This window comes from Cricetulus griseus, chromosome 4 (genome assembly GCF_003668045.3).
Source record: "Cricetulus griseus strain 17A/GY chromosome 4, alternate assembly CriGri-PICRH-1.0, whole genome shotgun sequence".
Lineage (NCBI taxonomy): Eukaryota > Metazoa > Chordata > Mammalia > Rodentia > Cricetidae > Cricetulus > Cricetulus griseus.
Genome location: NC_048597.1, coordinates 226704154 through 226717921, shown reverse-complemented (window position 1 = coordinate 226717921; position 13768 = coordinate 226704154). Strand labels below are relative to the sequence as shown.

Genomic DNA, 13768 nt, shown 5'->3' with positions numbered 1-13768 from the left:
AGCAGGCCGCCCCCAAGATTTGAGCTGAAATTCCCCAGGCTACAGACGGGAGGGAAGCTTTCGGTCAGCACACCTCACGGGAGGTCCTCAGCACACCCCTCACATGGCATTCTAAACTAGATACAAGCTTCTCGAGTAATGAGTGCGTGTCTCCCACTGTATAGATGGAAAATTAAGACTCTGTGGTTAGAGGATTCTCCCAGTGTCGCCAACTAGGCAGTAGCAAAACCTAGCTTTACATGTAAAGGATCTCCAAACCCTTAGCTTTCTGCCCCCTGGCTTTCTAAACACTGGCTTTTTCTGAAGACTGAGTCCCTCTTCCCTTTCTTAACACATCGCGTGCCTGGTGCCTCTTCAGTTCCCACAGCTCATTCCAGCATCGCTTTTCTCATGTCTAATCATCTGAAGAGAGTGTTTTGGAAACACAGGTCCGCTTTGGAGGCTTGATGACAGAACCTGAGGACTTGCATTTCCAACACTCTGCAGGTTGAGGCTGACACTGGCAGCCGAGGGCCGAACTGAACAGAAAGGTCTTAGGGAAACTTGTGGATCTCTGAAACACTCCCCAGGCTTCTGGCTGAGTGCTGGACCCTGAGGAACAGGAAAGAAGGTCCTCTTCCCGTGGACTCAGGCTCACTGCAGTGCTGAGTGCCCGTCCTAACCAAGCAGAGTGGACATAGACATTGGAAGGGACTTCATACTCGAGAGTGCTGGTGGCAAAGACTCAGCTGGGGTCTGAGCTAATTTCTTGAGGAGCTGGGACTAGAGCCCCCTGTCCTGTTAGGAGCCCCATGTCCATTTGTCTTGCTTGTCCTATGTCACTTTTTCTCTATCAACAAAGCAGTCTAATGAGTATCTGGGAACTGACTAAATGCCAGACTGCCCAGGAGGAGAACCAGAATTGTTCGGTGTGTGCTGTGAGCCTCAAGGAAGAGCACGTGGAAGAAACAGGGTGTGGTGGGTGGAAGGAAAGTGAATACAATGACCAAACCTGCCCACAGGAACCCGTCCTCAGCCCTCACAGCTCCAGTCTTCCCATGGGCTTCTCTGTAGCCTGCTGCTGCTCCCTTCTCTCTCCACAGTCTAGTGCCAGCCTCTCCCTTCCCAAGGGAGCCCTCAAATCCTGAAACAGCTGTTCTGCCCTAGCCCCACCCCTGGCAGCTTCTCTTCACTCCCTATCTCCTTTCCTATGGGACCAAACAGACACCAAATTTAGTCTTCTTTATGCTTTTGCTTTGAGTGCTTTAAAAAAAAAAAAAACAGGAATTTTCATCTGACAAAGTAAAATAAAAAACTTGGAAATTATAGAAAAAGATAAAGTAAAAAAATCAGACATTTTCCTGTCACTCAAAAAGAAACTCACTTTGAAAACATTTTGGTATGGCTCTTCCCAGCCTTCTTTTTTTCTTTTTTTAGATTTATTTACTTATTGCGTATGCAGTATTCTGTCTGTCTGTATGCTTGCATGCCAGAAGAGGACACCAGACCTCATTATAGATGGTTGTGAGCCACAATGTGGTTGCTGGGAATTGAACTCAGGACCTCTGAAAGAGAAGCCAGAGCTCTTAACCACTGAGCCATTTCTCCAGCCCTCTTCCCAGTTTTCTTATGCATATAATATATAAATATTGTAAAATAAATGCATGCATGCAATCTATGGCTTCTCAAGAAATTACTTCAGGCAATACACTCATACAAACTCATGTAACAGCCACAGCATACGTCATTATAGGAATGTGTTGTCATTTGTTCAATCAGTGCCTATGTTCACACCTCACACAGATCACACATCTTCAACACTGCCTTGGAGGTGTTGAATACTTGTTGGAAATTTCAAATGACAATCAGAGGTATGGAATGACTGTTGGAAGTATTGAGTGACTTCAGACATACAGGATAATCATTGGCAGTGTTGAATGACTGCCAGAGTTATTGAATGGTGGTTGGAGATTGTGAATGACCATTATAGATGTTGAATGATGATCAGAGATGTTTAATGATTGTGGAGAATATTGAGTACTAGACAGAGATATTGAATGATGGTTGCAGATACTGAATGATGGTTGGAGACACTGATTGTTGGATGTTAACGTGGGTCAAGAGAGTCAGGGATAGGGAATGGGGACAAGAGACACAGAAAGAACCACCAAAAGACAGGATTCTGCTCAAGTGGCAAACTTTATTTTTCTCAGGCTAGCTTATATAGTCGGCAGAGCAGGATATGGGGAGGGGTAGAATGGGTTGTTTGTGCGCCAGGTATTAGTGTAGGCAGGGTATTAGGAAACCACAAAGAGGATGTTTGGCAGGGTAAAGAGTTCATGAGTAAGAGGTCCAGGAAGGGTTGCCTAGGTGACTGAGCCTGTGGGTGGAGGACTGGGTCAGGTTGTTTCTTTTCTTGAGCTGAGGTTCTAAGGAGCTGCTTTGTAAAGGTTAATATACAACTATGTGGCCGGCCAAGCATGGCCTAGGACCTCTCCAACTGTTTGGCTCCCAACAGTTAGAGATTCTTTATGAACTTGTGATCCTCCTGCCTCGGCCTCCTTCAGCAAATCCCACTGGCGTGCACCACCACAACTGTGGTTGGAGATTTTCCAATGCCTGCCTGGTTTAGGTTTGGTCCTATATCCCGAGGTTGAAGTCATGTCTCTTCATCCAGGGGTTTATTGAGGCATACTTATGGATAAGCAATGAAAGACAGCAAGGGAGTAGGGAAAGCAACCGAGAGATGCTGTCCAACATCGGCTGATCCCACATGAGCCCTGACCACCCGGGGTACCACAGAGTTGCCCCACATGGAGGCAAGCCTTATAAACCCAAGCATCAATGTTGATGGCTAGGACCATCCTGGAGGCGGAGGTATAACCTATGCACTTCCCAAAGCGACTCAGTTTGACCCAAGCCATAAAGCCACTCCCAGCTGCTGGCGGCGGGGGGGGGGGGGGGGTGAAGCCTTCTGCAAAGCCATGTGGACACTGATAGCACCCAGGGTCTTTAGCATATCCTTAAAAGCAGATTGACTAGCTGATTGACTCACAACCATCTGGCTCCCAGAGACCTCCTGTCTTTCCACTCCTACCAGTCATTCCTGACAGCCAATCCCCAATAGACATACCAACAGCAGGGTCCATCTTTGGTGTCTCTTTTTTATTTGAATTCCCTTGATTACCTGTAAGACGAAACACTCGTTTTCAGAAGTGTCGTGGTGATTCTTTCCTTTCTTGTGGACTGCCCGCAGACATCCTTCTATGCTTTTGTTTTTAAAAACAAGTCACTGTGAATATCCCTTTGGTTCACGTCCAAAATCCAATCTGAGCTTTCTCTTCTCGCTTGTATCCAAAAGCCCTGTGGAGCACCAGGGCCGCGTGTTCCTGGTGCTGCGACACCTTGGTTTATATCCCCCACTGTCCAGTTTAGCCCTCAGAGCTACTCCCTGGAGGCCGTGGGCAGGCCTGGCTGGTCCTTGTGTGGGTCAGGACCACAATGCTGCAGCCCATTCTCCTCTCTTCCCTGCAGGCCTTTGAGGACAACTACCTGGATAAGAAGCCAAGAGTGAAATCTATGCTGGAGTACACTGACAGAGTGTTCACCTTCATCTTTGTGTTTGAGATGCTGCTCAAGTGGGTGGCTTATGGCTTCAAAAAGTATTTCACCAATGCCTGGTGCTGGCTGGACTTCCTCATTGTGAATGTGAGTGAGTGTCTCTATGAGCACTGTGGGAGGACTCCCTCACTGTGACTGAGTGTCTCTATGAGCACTGTGGGAGGACTCCCTCATTGTGACTGAGTGGCTCTATGAGCACCGTGGGGTGGGCTGGGGACCTCACCTTGGACAGGTGCAGCAGTTGGTACAGATGTGGCTCTGACAGTTGTCTCTCTGGGGCTACTCTGAGCACTGAGTTAGAGCCGGGATAACTTTGCATGTCAGTGAGTGGCTAGCCCCGGGAAGCTCATGGTTCAGACCCTCAGGGGAAGCTGGGGCCTCTAGATTCGATCAGATAAACCCCTCCATTCCTCTGCCTTCATCCACAGCAAGATGGCACAGGCAGCCAAGCTTCCCTGCCCTTACACCCATTGCCAGGGCTCTGCACCTCAGAGCGCTGTGGTCTTCAAACGGAACCTGCTTGCCTGCTAGCTTTATGGTCTCCAGCCCTGGCTGTGCTGGAGACACCCATGGAGCCCTAGAAACACCGCACCATGGGCAAGCAGGACACTGCGAGAGTCTGGTCTTTCTGGTCTTGGGCGAGTTCCAGGCAGCAGTGCTTTGTAGATGTTCCATCACTTCCAAGGTGCAGCTGTGGTTATGAACCTCTGGGCTGAGGGCACTGGCTCCTCTTGGTGACACCCAAAGCAGCAGCAGGTCCTGCTGGAGCTCGTACACAGGGACTCTGCCAGGCTGACTGATAACCCTGTATCAGCAGGTCACCCCTGTGGCCCACATGCATCCACCATCACCCCCAGTCCTAACCACGCCGCTGCTCTGCTCCTTTTTAAGCCATCTCCTTGGCTTTTCAATATGGCGGACTGTGTTACTTGCTCACTGCTGTCTAGCTGAGGGTTTCTGTGAGCCATGGGTTGTTTGTCTCTGTCTCCCTCTTCCAGCAGCCCCCTGCACCAGGGTCTTGTACATCAGAGATGTCAGGAAACATGCATGTGTGCGGTATGCACCTCCTGAAACTGACTGGGGTCCAGTCATGCTGTCCAGCCTAAGTTGGCAACATCTCCACAACAGGCCTGCATGTAACGCCCCGCTTTCCTGGTGCCCGTGTGCCAGTGGTACCAGGTCACTATGCCATGGGGACTCTCTGAGAGGCCTGAAATCTGAGTCGCGGGTGACAATTCTGTACATGTGAAATAATGATTCACAAATAAGAAGAAAACTTTTTCTTCTGTCTCGCACCCTGCCAAGAGCTCTTGCTTGTATAGGCTTCATTGTTTTCTAATCCTGATCATCTTAAGAAGCCTCGTCTTAAGCAGGGCGTGGTGGCGCACGCCTTCAATCCCAGCACTCAAGAGGCAGACGCAGTGGATCTCTGTGGGTTCGAGGCCAGCCTGCTCTACAGAGTGAGTTCCAGGACAGCCAGGGCTGTGTAAAGAGACCCTGCCTCAAAAAGAAGAAAAAGTAGTAGTAAAGGGAAGGAGGAGGAAGAGAAGCCTCTTCTTCACTGTGACTGTCGGTCCTTTCCACAGAAAAGCCCTCTTTCCGTCCATTCCATTATTTACCTCCCTCCCTCCCTCCCTCCCTCTCTCCCCCTCTCTCCCTCCCCCCCTCTCTCCCTCTCCCCCTCCCTCCCTCTCCCCCTTCCTCCCTCCTCCCCTCCTTCATTCCTCCCTCTCCCCCCTCCCTCCCTCCCTCTCTCCCCTCCTCCCTCCTCCCTCCTCCTTCATTCTCCCTCTCTTCCCCCTCCCTCTCTCCCCCTCCCTCCTCCCCCCTCCTTCTTCCTCCCTCTCCCCCTCCCTCCCTCTCTCCCTCTCTCCCCCTCCCTCCTCTCCCCCTCCTCCCTCTCCTTCTCCCTCCTCTCTCCCCCTCCCTCCCTCCTCCCTCCTTCCCCCCTCCCTACCTCTCTCCCCCTCCCTCCCTCCCTTCCAAGAGTTCACCCATCCTCACTTCCCCCTTCTGTCCTTTCCTTCTCGCTATCCCTTTCCGTTCATCTTTTCCTCTCCCCTTCATCCTTGCCTTCCTCTGTCCATTCACCAATTGGTGTTCAACCCCATGTCTCTCTTTTGATTCATCCTTCTAACCAAACAGCCAGTCACTTAACCTTCTGTTTACACACTGGTTCACCGTCTGTCCAAGCGCACATCTACTCGTCTGCCCTTTCATCCACATGGTCTACCACCTTTCTATACTTCCTTTTCCAATCTCTGTCAGTTTCAAATGTCCGCCGGGGGTCACCTGGGAAGAGAGTGTCAACTGAGGAATCTAGATCTAGTTGGCCTGTAGGCACGTCTGTGGAGAGTGCCTTGGTTGTTTACTGGGGTTGGAAGGCCCACCCTGAATGCACGCTGTGCCCTTCCATGGGTTGGCCCTGCACTGTGCAATGCTTGATTGTCCTTTGCTCTGGCTGCGGATGTGCCGTGTGCTGCTGCTTGAGTTCTGCCTCCAGCTCCTCACTGGTGGGCTGTAGCTTGGAACATAAGCCAACTAAACTCTTCTTGGCCTTGGCTGGTTTTGTTGGGCTGTTTCGTCACAGCCACAGAATGAAGCCCGCACCCCGCCCACCAACCATTCATTTCCTTCACTTTCACCTATCCATCTAATCGTACGTTTAATCCTTCACTAACTCCTCCCACTCACCTATTCAGCACAGCTCTCCATCGCTCCGTGTATCTGTCAGTCATTTGCTTTCTTCATCTATCCATCCTCTCCCTCCACCCGCACTTTTTCCTTTCTGCGGTCTCCTCCTCTGATCCTTGCACTCAACCATCTATCCAACCAGCCTTTGTCGTCTTTGAGCCTTTCCTCCTCCCATTTCAACATGATTCTCTCTCTCTCTCTCTCTCTCTCTCTCTCTCTCTCTCTCTCTCTGTTTCTCTCTGTTTTTGGTTTTTTTTTTTTAAAGACTGGGTTTTCCTGTAGCTTTAGAGCGTGTTCTGGAACTCACTCTTTAGACCAGGCTGGCCGCCTGAGTGCTGGGATTAAAGGCATGCACCACCACTGTCTAGTGATTCTTTCTTTTCTTGCATCTATCAAATATTTATTTACATCTTTTAAATGCAAAATTGCTGCATGGAATGCTCTGGGAATCACCAAAGCAAGAAACAGACACCTGGCCAGACATGGTGTTATATGCCTGGAATCCTAGCACTGTAGAGGCTGGCAGAGGAAGAGTTTGAGGCCAGCCTAGGCTACGTAGTAAGACCTGTCCAAAAAAAGGACAGGGGGTGGAATGGATGGGAAGGGAGGAAGAAAGAATGATTTGGAGGAGAGAAAAATGAAGGGAAGGAAGGTAGGAAGATAGGGATGAAAGTGAAGGATGGATAGGAAAAGAGGAGGAGGGGGAGGAAGAGAGAGGAGGGGAGGGGAAGAAGAGTGAAGAAGGGAAAGGAGGGGCGAGGGGAAGGAGCAGGAAGAATGGAAGAAAAGAGGGGAAGAGGGAGGGAGAGAGGGGGAGAGGGAGGGGAGAGGGGGAGAGGGTGGAGAGGGAGAGAAGGAGAGAGAGGGGGAGGGAGGGGAGAGGGAGAGAGAGAGGGGGAGAGGAGGAGAGGGGGGAGAGGGGGGGAGAGGAGAGAGAGAGGGAAGGAGGGAGGGGAGAGGGAGAGAGAAGGAGAGGGGGAGAGGGAGGGAGAGAGGGGGGAGGGAGGGAGAGAGGGAGAGAGAGGGTGGAGAGGGAGAGAAGGAGAGAGAGGGAAGGAGGGAGGAGAGAGGGAGAGGGGGAGAGGGAGAGAGATTTGCTCTAGGAGTTGAGACTTGAATCTTCCAACAGGCAAGACATAGACAGAGAAGTCCGTGTGTTAAAAGGGTGGGGTGGGGTGGACACTGCTGAGGACAGTTACCACTGAAGAGACAGAAACATGAGCATCCTTTCGCTCGGTGGCTTGGAAAGCTTCCTGTGGGAGAGGTGCCAGCAGAAGGCCAGTCCTAGTTAAAAGCATAACCTCGGCCACAGGTACAGACATGGAGAAGCATTTGATCTGAGCAGACTCTATGGGTGGATGTGGCTAGCAAGGCAGGCTGTGCTCACACGACCCAGGCTGAGGGCGGGAACAGACCCCAGGTGCTAAGGTCCCAGTGAGGAGTGGAAGTGTGAGGGAACAGGTCATAACCAGGATTATGACAGGTATGGAGTACACAGATACAGTATCAGCACCTGATGATAAGCTAGGGGGCTGGCGGCCTGAGGGAAGCAGGAGGGTGGACTAGGGGGCTGGCGGCCTGAGGGAAGCAGGAGGGTGGACTAGGGGGCTGGCGGCCTGAGGGAAGCAGGAGGGTGGACTAGGGAGCTGGCGACCTGAGGGAAACAGGAGGGTGGACTTTGCCAGGGCTGTCTGCTCCATCTGTAAAGTTTGAACACCAAACAGCCTTCCCCAAACGATGTGCAAAAGATTGACATAAAACTGGCTCTGAACCTTGCTGTCCTCAGCCAGGCAGACAGCTGGGTGCCTGATGATGTCTGGAGCCTTGTGTTAATGCAAGAAGGAAGTCTTTTCTATCCTGTTTGTTGTGGTAGTCATTGGCCTGGAAGAATAGGCCACTCATTCTTCCTGGAGAGAATGGGCATTGCCTCAGACACGGGGACCTATATGTCAACCCCTTGCTTTCCAGAGTCCTGGCACAGGTGACAGAGTAAGTAAGCTAAGCCATGAGTCCGCACCACCCAGGATGCTGTGGGTCTGGGTCACAGCCCCATCAAGCTGAGCTTGTCCCCAGAGTGTCTCTCCCTGGAACCCTGAAAGTTCCTGCAAGGAGTGAGTGTTTAATCATGACAGCCTGAGTCTTCTGCTGCCCTTGGGATACCACCTAAAGAGAAGTGACAGATCAACAGGGACTCACGCTCAGCTGAACCTCAGGTGTCAGACAGCTGCCCAGCTAGGAGAACCAGCTGACTCTGGGTCTGAATCCCTCCTTCCCGTGTGACTCTTGCATTTTATCAAGGGCAAATGTGTCTAATCCAGCAGGTCGCAAAAAGCCAGGGATCAAGATGGACCTGGACACATACATAGAAACAGGATTCTTCCCAGCCCAATTTTCTAAGCAAATACAACCAAGACTAATTTTAGATCCATCAAAATAAGCATATTAGTTACTTTTCTGTTGCGGTGTTAAAATTCTGTGTCCAAAAGCAAGTTAGGGAAGAACGGTTTACTTTGGCTTATGGTTACAGAGGGACAGTGTCCGTCGTCACAGGGAAACAGGCAGGGAAAGCGTGGCAGCAGGAGTGGGGAGCTGGGTGCTCACATTTGGGCCCTCACACAGTGGGGAGGGGGGGAGGGGGCTGGGGGTAGGTCAAGGCTATAAATCTTCAAAGCCAGCCCCCCCCCCGTGATCCCAGTGATACATTTCCTCCAGCAAGGTTCCACCTCTTAAAGAACACCACCAACTAGGGACCAAGGTTCAAATACATGAGCCTGTGGGGACACGTCTCACTTAAACCACCTCAATGGGCTTTAATCATAGGTCCAGTGAAGGGACATCCCCTCCCCAAATCTCCAAAAGTCAATCAAAATATCAAGGTTCTTGGGGCCCAGATAGCACCCTTGGAGGGAAAAAAGTTTAACCACATGTAACTGGGGATAGCAATGGCTGAGATGGTTTGAAAGAAAATAGCCCCCATAGGGAATGTCACTTTTAGGAGGTGTGGCCTTGTTGGAGTAGGCGTGACCCTGTTGGAGGAAGTTTATCACTGTGGGGTGAGCCTTGAGGTTGCCTATGTTCAGGCTTCACCCAGGCACACAGTTCACTTCCTGTTGCCTGTGGATCAAGATAAAGAACTCTCAGCTCCTTCTCCAGCACCGTGTCTTTCTGCAGGCTGCTATGTCCTGCCATGATGATAATGGACTAAACCTCTGAAGTTGTAAGCCAGCCCCAGTTAAATGTTTTCCTGATAAGAGTTGCTGTGGTGATGATGTCTCTTCACAGCAATAGAAACCCTAAGACACTGCTGAGAAGTCCACGTGAGCTATGAGTAGGTTGTGAGCACATCACAGAAGATAGGTCGGAAAGAACAGAGGAAGGGGTGGGGTGTTGTGAGATGCTGTCTGGGGTGTGAGATCCGGAGGAAAGGTAGAGTGTTATGAAACGCTGTCTTTGGGGTGTGTCATGAATTGCTCTCTTGAACTCACAACAGTTGTCACCTAAACAAGACTGGATCCATCAATATCCTGTCATGATTGAGGAGGGGGTTTGTGAGGCCCACCCACCCCTATAGATACCTATAGATACCTATAGATAATCTATAGATACCTAGTGATTGCTAGAGGAAGGAGAGACATTTTCCCAGTGATGAAGCAAAATGCCCACACTCCTGTAAGCAACCCAGCGAAACTCAATATGACACACACACAGACAGACACACACACACAGACACACACATACACACAGAGACACACACAGATACAGACACACACACACACACACACAGACAGACACACACACACAGACAAAGGGACACAGACACAGACACACAAACAGACACAGACAGACACACACAGAGACAAATACACACACAGAGGCAGACAGACAGACAGACACACACACACCACACACACACACACACACACACACAGACACACACACACACACAGCATGGAAATATAAAGGGACCTAACTGGAAGAGAGGGGTGAGTGGAGGGCGAGGGAGACAATAGAGAATCATGGGAGGTGAATGTGATCAAAATTATTATATATATTGTAAAAACATAATAAAATCTACCACTGTGTATAATTAATATATACGAATAAACCTTTTAACTCAGTAAAAGCAAAGGACTTTCTAGAATTTACCCCGGGGCTAGATAGACAGTGCCGGGACTGGGAGGCAGGAGCATAGGGGTGCTTTCTCCTCCCACCAGCTGGCATTCTAGAACCCCAGGGTAACGCATTGCTCTCTGCCTGCACCAGATCTCTCTGACAAGCCTCATCGCAAAGATCCTTAAATATTCAGACGTAGCATCTCTCAAAGCTCTTCGGACTCTCCGTGCCCTCCGACCACTGCGGGCTCTGTCTCGATTCGAAGGCATGAGGGTAAGACCCATTTCAGGACTTCTCCGACCCACAGCGAGTGGCAACCTTCCCAGCCTCCCCGACCCCATGCCCCACATACCACTGACCTATAGTGACAGGCCCCACTTCCAGACATCAGCTCTGCGCTGTCCCTTCCTGATCAGACCTGGGTGACACTGTACAGTCTGACTCTCTTGTCTCCCTCAAGTCAGCTTTAAGAACCTCTTTTCTCCTCACCCACAAATGCCACCACCCTCCGCCTCAGACCTCACTCCCTTGGGGATGTGGTCCTGGCTATTCCCTGCCTCCTGGTCTTAGCCCTGAGCACCCACAGAGTGCCCACTGTCCCATTTCCTCTGACAAGCGAATCTTTTCGCTGATACTCTGTAGAGATGACCTCGGCTCAGCACTGCAGCCAGCATCCACCAGAAGCATCCCTCTGGACAGTCTTTACGCCCTGTGCGCTTTCTCTGTGGTCCTCCCTTTCCTTCTCGATTACTGTCAGCCTCCTCCCCAGCCTGCCTCCATCACTGGCTCAAAGCATCACAAATGACAATGGCGTTTCAAATCAGCTTGCGAGTTGGAGAGATAGCTCAGTCAGTACAGTGCTTGAGAGGCAAGCACTGAGTTCAAACCCCAGAACCCATGTGAAAAGTATAATTTTAAAAGACAGGAGCAGAGATGTATGTTTATAACCTCAGTTTGGGAGGCAGAGCCAAGTGGTCCTGGGACTCACTGGCAGCCAGCCTATCCTACTGGGTGAGTCCAAGGTCAATGAGAGACTCTGCTCAGAGGAGTTGGGTGGAATTCCTGAGGATGACAGGCTTCGTCATCCGGCCTCTATGCACAGAAGTGACACTTGGGGGTCCTGAGGATGACACGTCTGAAGGCTGTCATCCGGCCTCTGTGCTCAGGTATGTGTGTGAGAGACAAGTAAAAAGGAGCGACACTTGGAGGATTCCAGGTCCTGTTCCATTTCCCACCAGGTAGTGGTGGACGCGCTGGTGGGCGCCATCCCCTCCATCATGAACGTCCTCCTGGTCTGCCTCATCTTCTGGCTCATCTTCAGCATCATGGGCGTGAACCTCTTCGCCGGGAAATTTTCCAGATGCATCGACACCAGCAGCAATCCATTTACTGTTGTGAATTCGACCATTGTGAATAATGGGTCAGAGTGTCACAATCAAAACCACACAGGCCACTTCTTCTGGGTCAACGTGAAGGTCAACTTTGACAATGTTGCTATGGGTTACCTCGCGCTTCTGCAGGTGGTGAGTCAACGCTGAGATCCCCCATTTCTGTTCCCTTGGCTGCTTAGTAAATGGAGACATTACAGGAGGCAGCGCTAAGTGAAAGCTGAAACCATTCTCTATTTCCATGGACACCACTAGACTAGAGGCCCTTACTTCTGAGTGTGAGCTCACAAGGCTAATGCTAGCTAAGTCTGCCCAAGATAATAGAATAAAAAGATGAGCCATCCACAGGGCAGGATGCACAGAACAAGGCATGTATACACGGTTCTGTCTTTCTCTTCTGGCGATCTCCCCTATGATAACGAATTATAGCTAATTAAGTTTGTTGCGATGGTGGATGATATTGGTGATAACAGTGAAATGGGTTCACACTATGCATTTGTATGTCACTTGTCGACATTCAAGTTTTGTTCAGTGCTGCAATTTTTGAAGTGTGGTTACAACTACTCACACACCTGTGACATTTATTTGCCTATGAGTTCCTATATTCCACCCTCTGCTCATGCATTCAGGGAACAAATAACCTCTGTAGCTGTGGTCTGCCAGGCACTGTGCTTAACCCCTGGAAATAACTGTCAGAGCTGGGCACAGAACCTGGGGCTTCATGAGAAAAATGGACAAATGTGTTGTACAAACAGCTCATCAGATGCTGCAACAGTCTGGAGAGAGCGAAAGTCTCTCTCGTGCCTGAGATACATTACAAAAAGCACACCCACTCTTAAGACCTCAAGGATGCTAACACTGGACTAGGGAGATGGCTCAATGAGCAAGAGCCCTGACCATGCAAGCCTGAAGACCTGAGTTCAAATCCTCATTACCCATGAAAACTTCTCGAATAACCGCACTCACCTATTGCCCACACCCAGTGCTGAGGGTGTGAAATCAGAAGCATCACCAGACCCCCTCCTCCCTCTCTTCAGTAGGATTTCCCCAAGCTGGGCCTAATGTTTGGCTATGGGCCTCTACATCTGTTTCCATCAGATACTGGATAACAATTGGTCCAGGCACCAATCTATGAGTATAACAGAATATCACTAGGCTTCATTACATTGACAATTTTTTTCTTCAGTTTTTGATTCTATCCTAGGTCTCTGGGTCATTCAACTTTTGGGTTCTGGCATTCCAGGCAGTGTCAGGGGCAGCCTCACACTTGCTGCATGGGTCTCAGGCCAGACCAGTCATTGGTTGGTCACCCTCACCCCAGCATCCTCCACAGGCAGGACAGACTGTAAATAGAAGGTTTTGTGGCTAAGTTGGTGCCCCAGTCCCTCCACTGGAAGTCTTGCCTGGTCACAGGAAGTGACCCGTTCAGGCTACATGTTCCCTGTTGTTGGAGTGTTACCTGGGGTCATCCTTGCAGATTCCTGGGAGTTTCCCTTAAACAGGTTTCTACCTGACCCTGGAATGACCCAATTTCCAGTCATCTCTTTCAGCACTCTCCCTGCTCTACCACGTTCATGTTCCCAACCCCACCTGTCTCCAGTCCACCCATGAAATCTCTATTTCCCCTTCACAGGGAAATCCGAGTGTGCCCCCTCCCCTTGAGTTCTCCTTGTTACCTAGCCCCCCCCCCCAATCTGTGGATTGTAGCGTGGTTATCTTTACTTTATAATTAATATCCATTTATGAATGAGTACATGCTGTGTTTGCCTTTCTGGGTCCAGGTTACCTCACTCTGTAACAAGTCTTTCTCTGTCCCACCAGCCAGCTCTCAAATCATGATGCGGAGACTTATTATTAGTTATGAAAGCTTGGTCTTAGCTTAGGCTTGTTCCTAACTAGTTCTTATAACTTAAATTAACCAGTTTCTATTCATCTATATGCTGCACGTAGCTTGTGGCTGTTACCGCTCCTCC

The 13768-nt window shown here is 50.2% G+C and overlaps 1 protein-coding gene across 2 annotated transcripts in view; it reads left to right on the top strand.

The window, feature by feature from the left end:
* Positions 1–13768, top strand: part of Scn10a (sodium voltage-gated channel alpha subunit 10) — a 100194-nt gene that overhangs the window by 74576 nt on the left and 11850 nt on the right. For both annotated transcript variants that reach the window (XM_027415548.2, XM_027415546.2), the window contains exons 20-22: positions 3514–3687; positions 10558–10680; positions 11646–11930. In XM_027415548.2, the coding sequence (XP_027271349.1) occupies positions 3514–3687; positions 10558–10680; positions 11646–11930 (582 nt within the window). The remainder of the gene's footprint in view (positions 1–3513; positions 3688–10557; positions 10681–11645; positions 11931–13768) is intronic.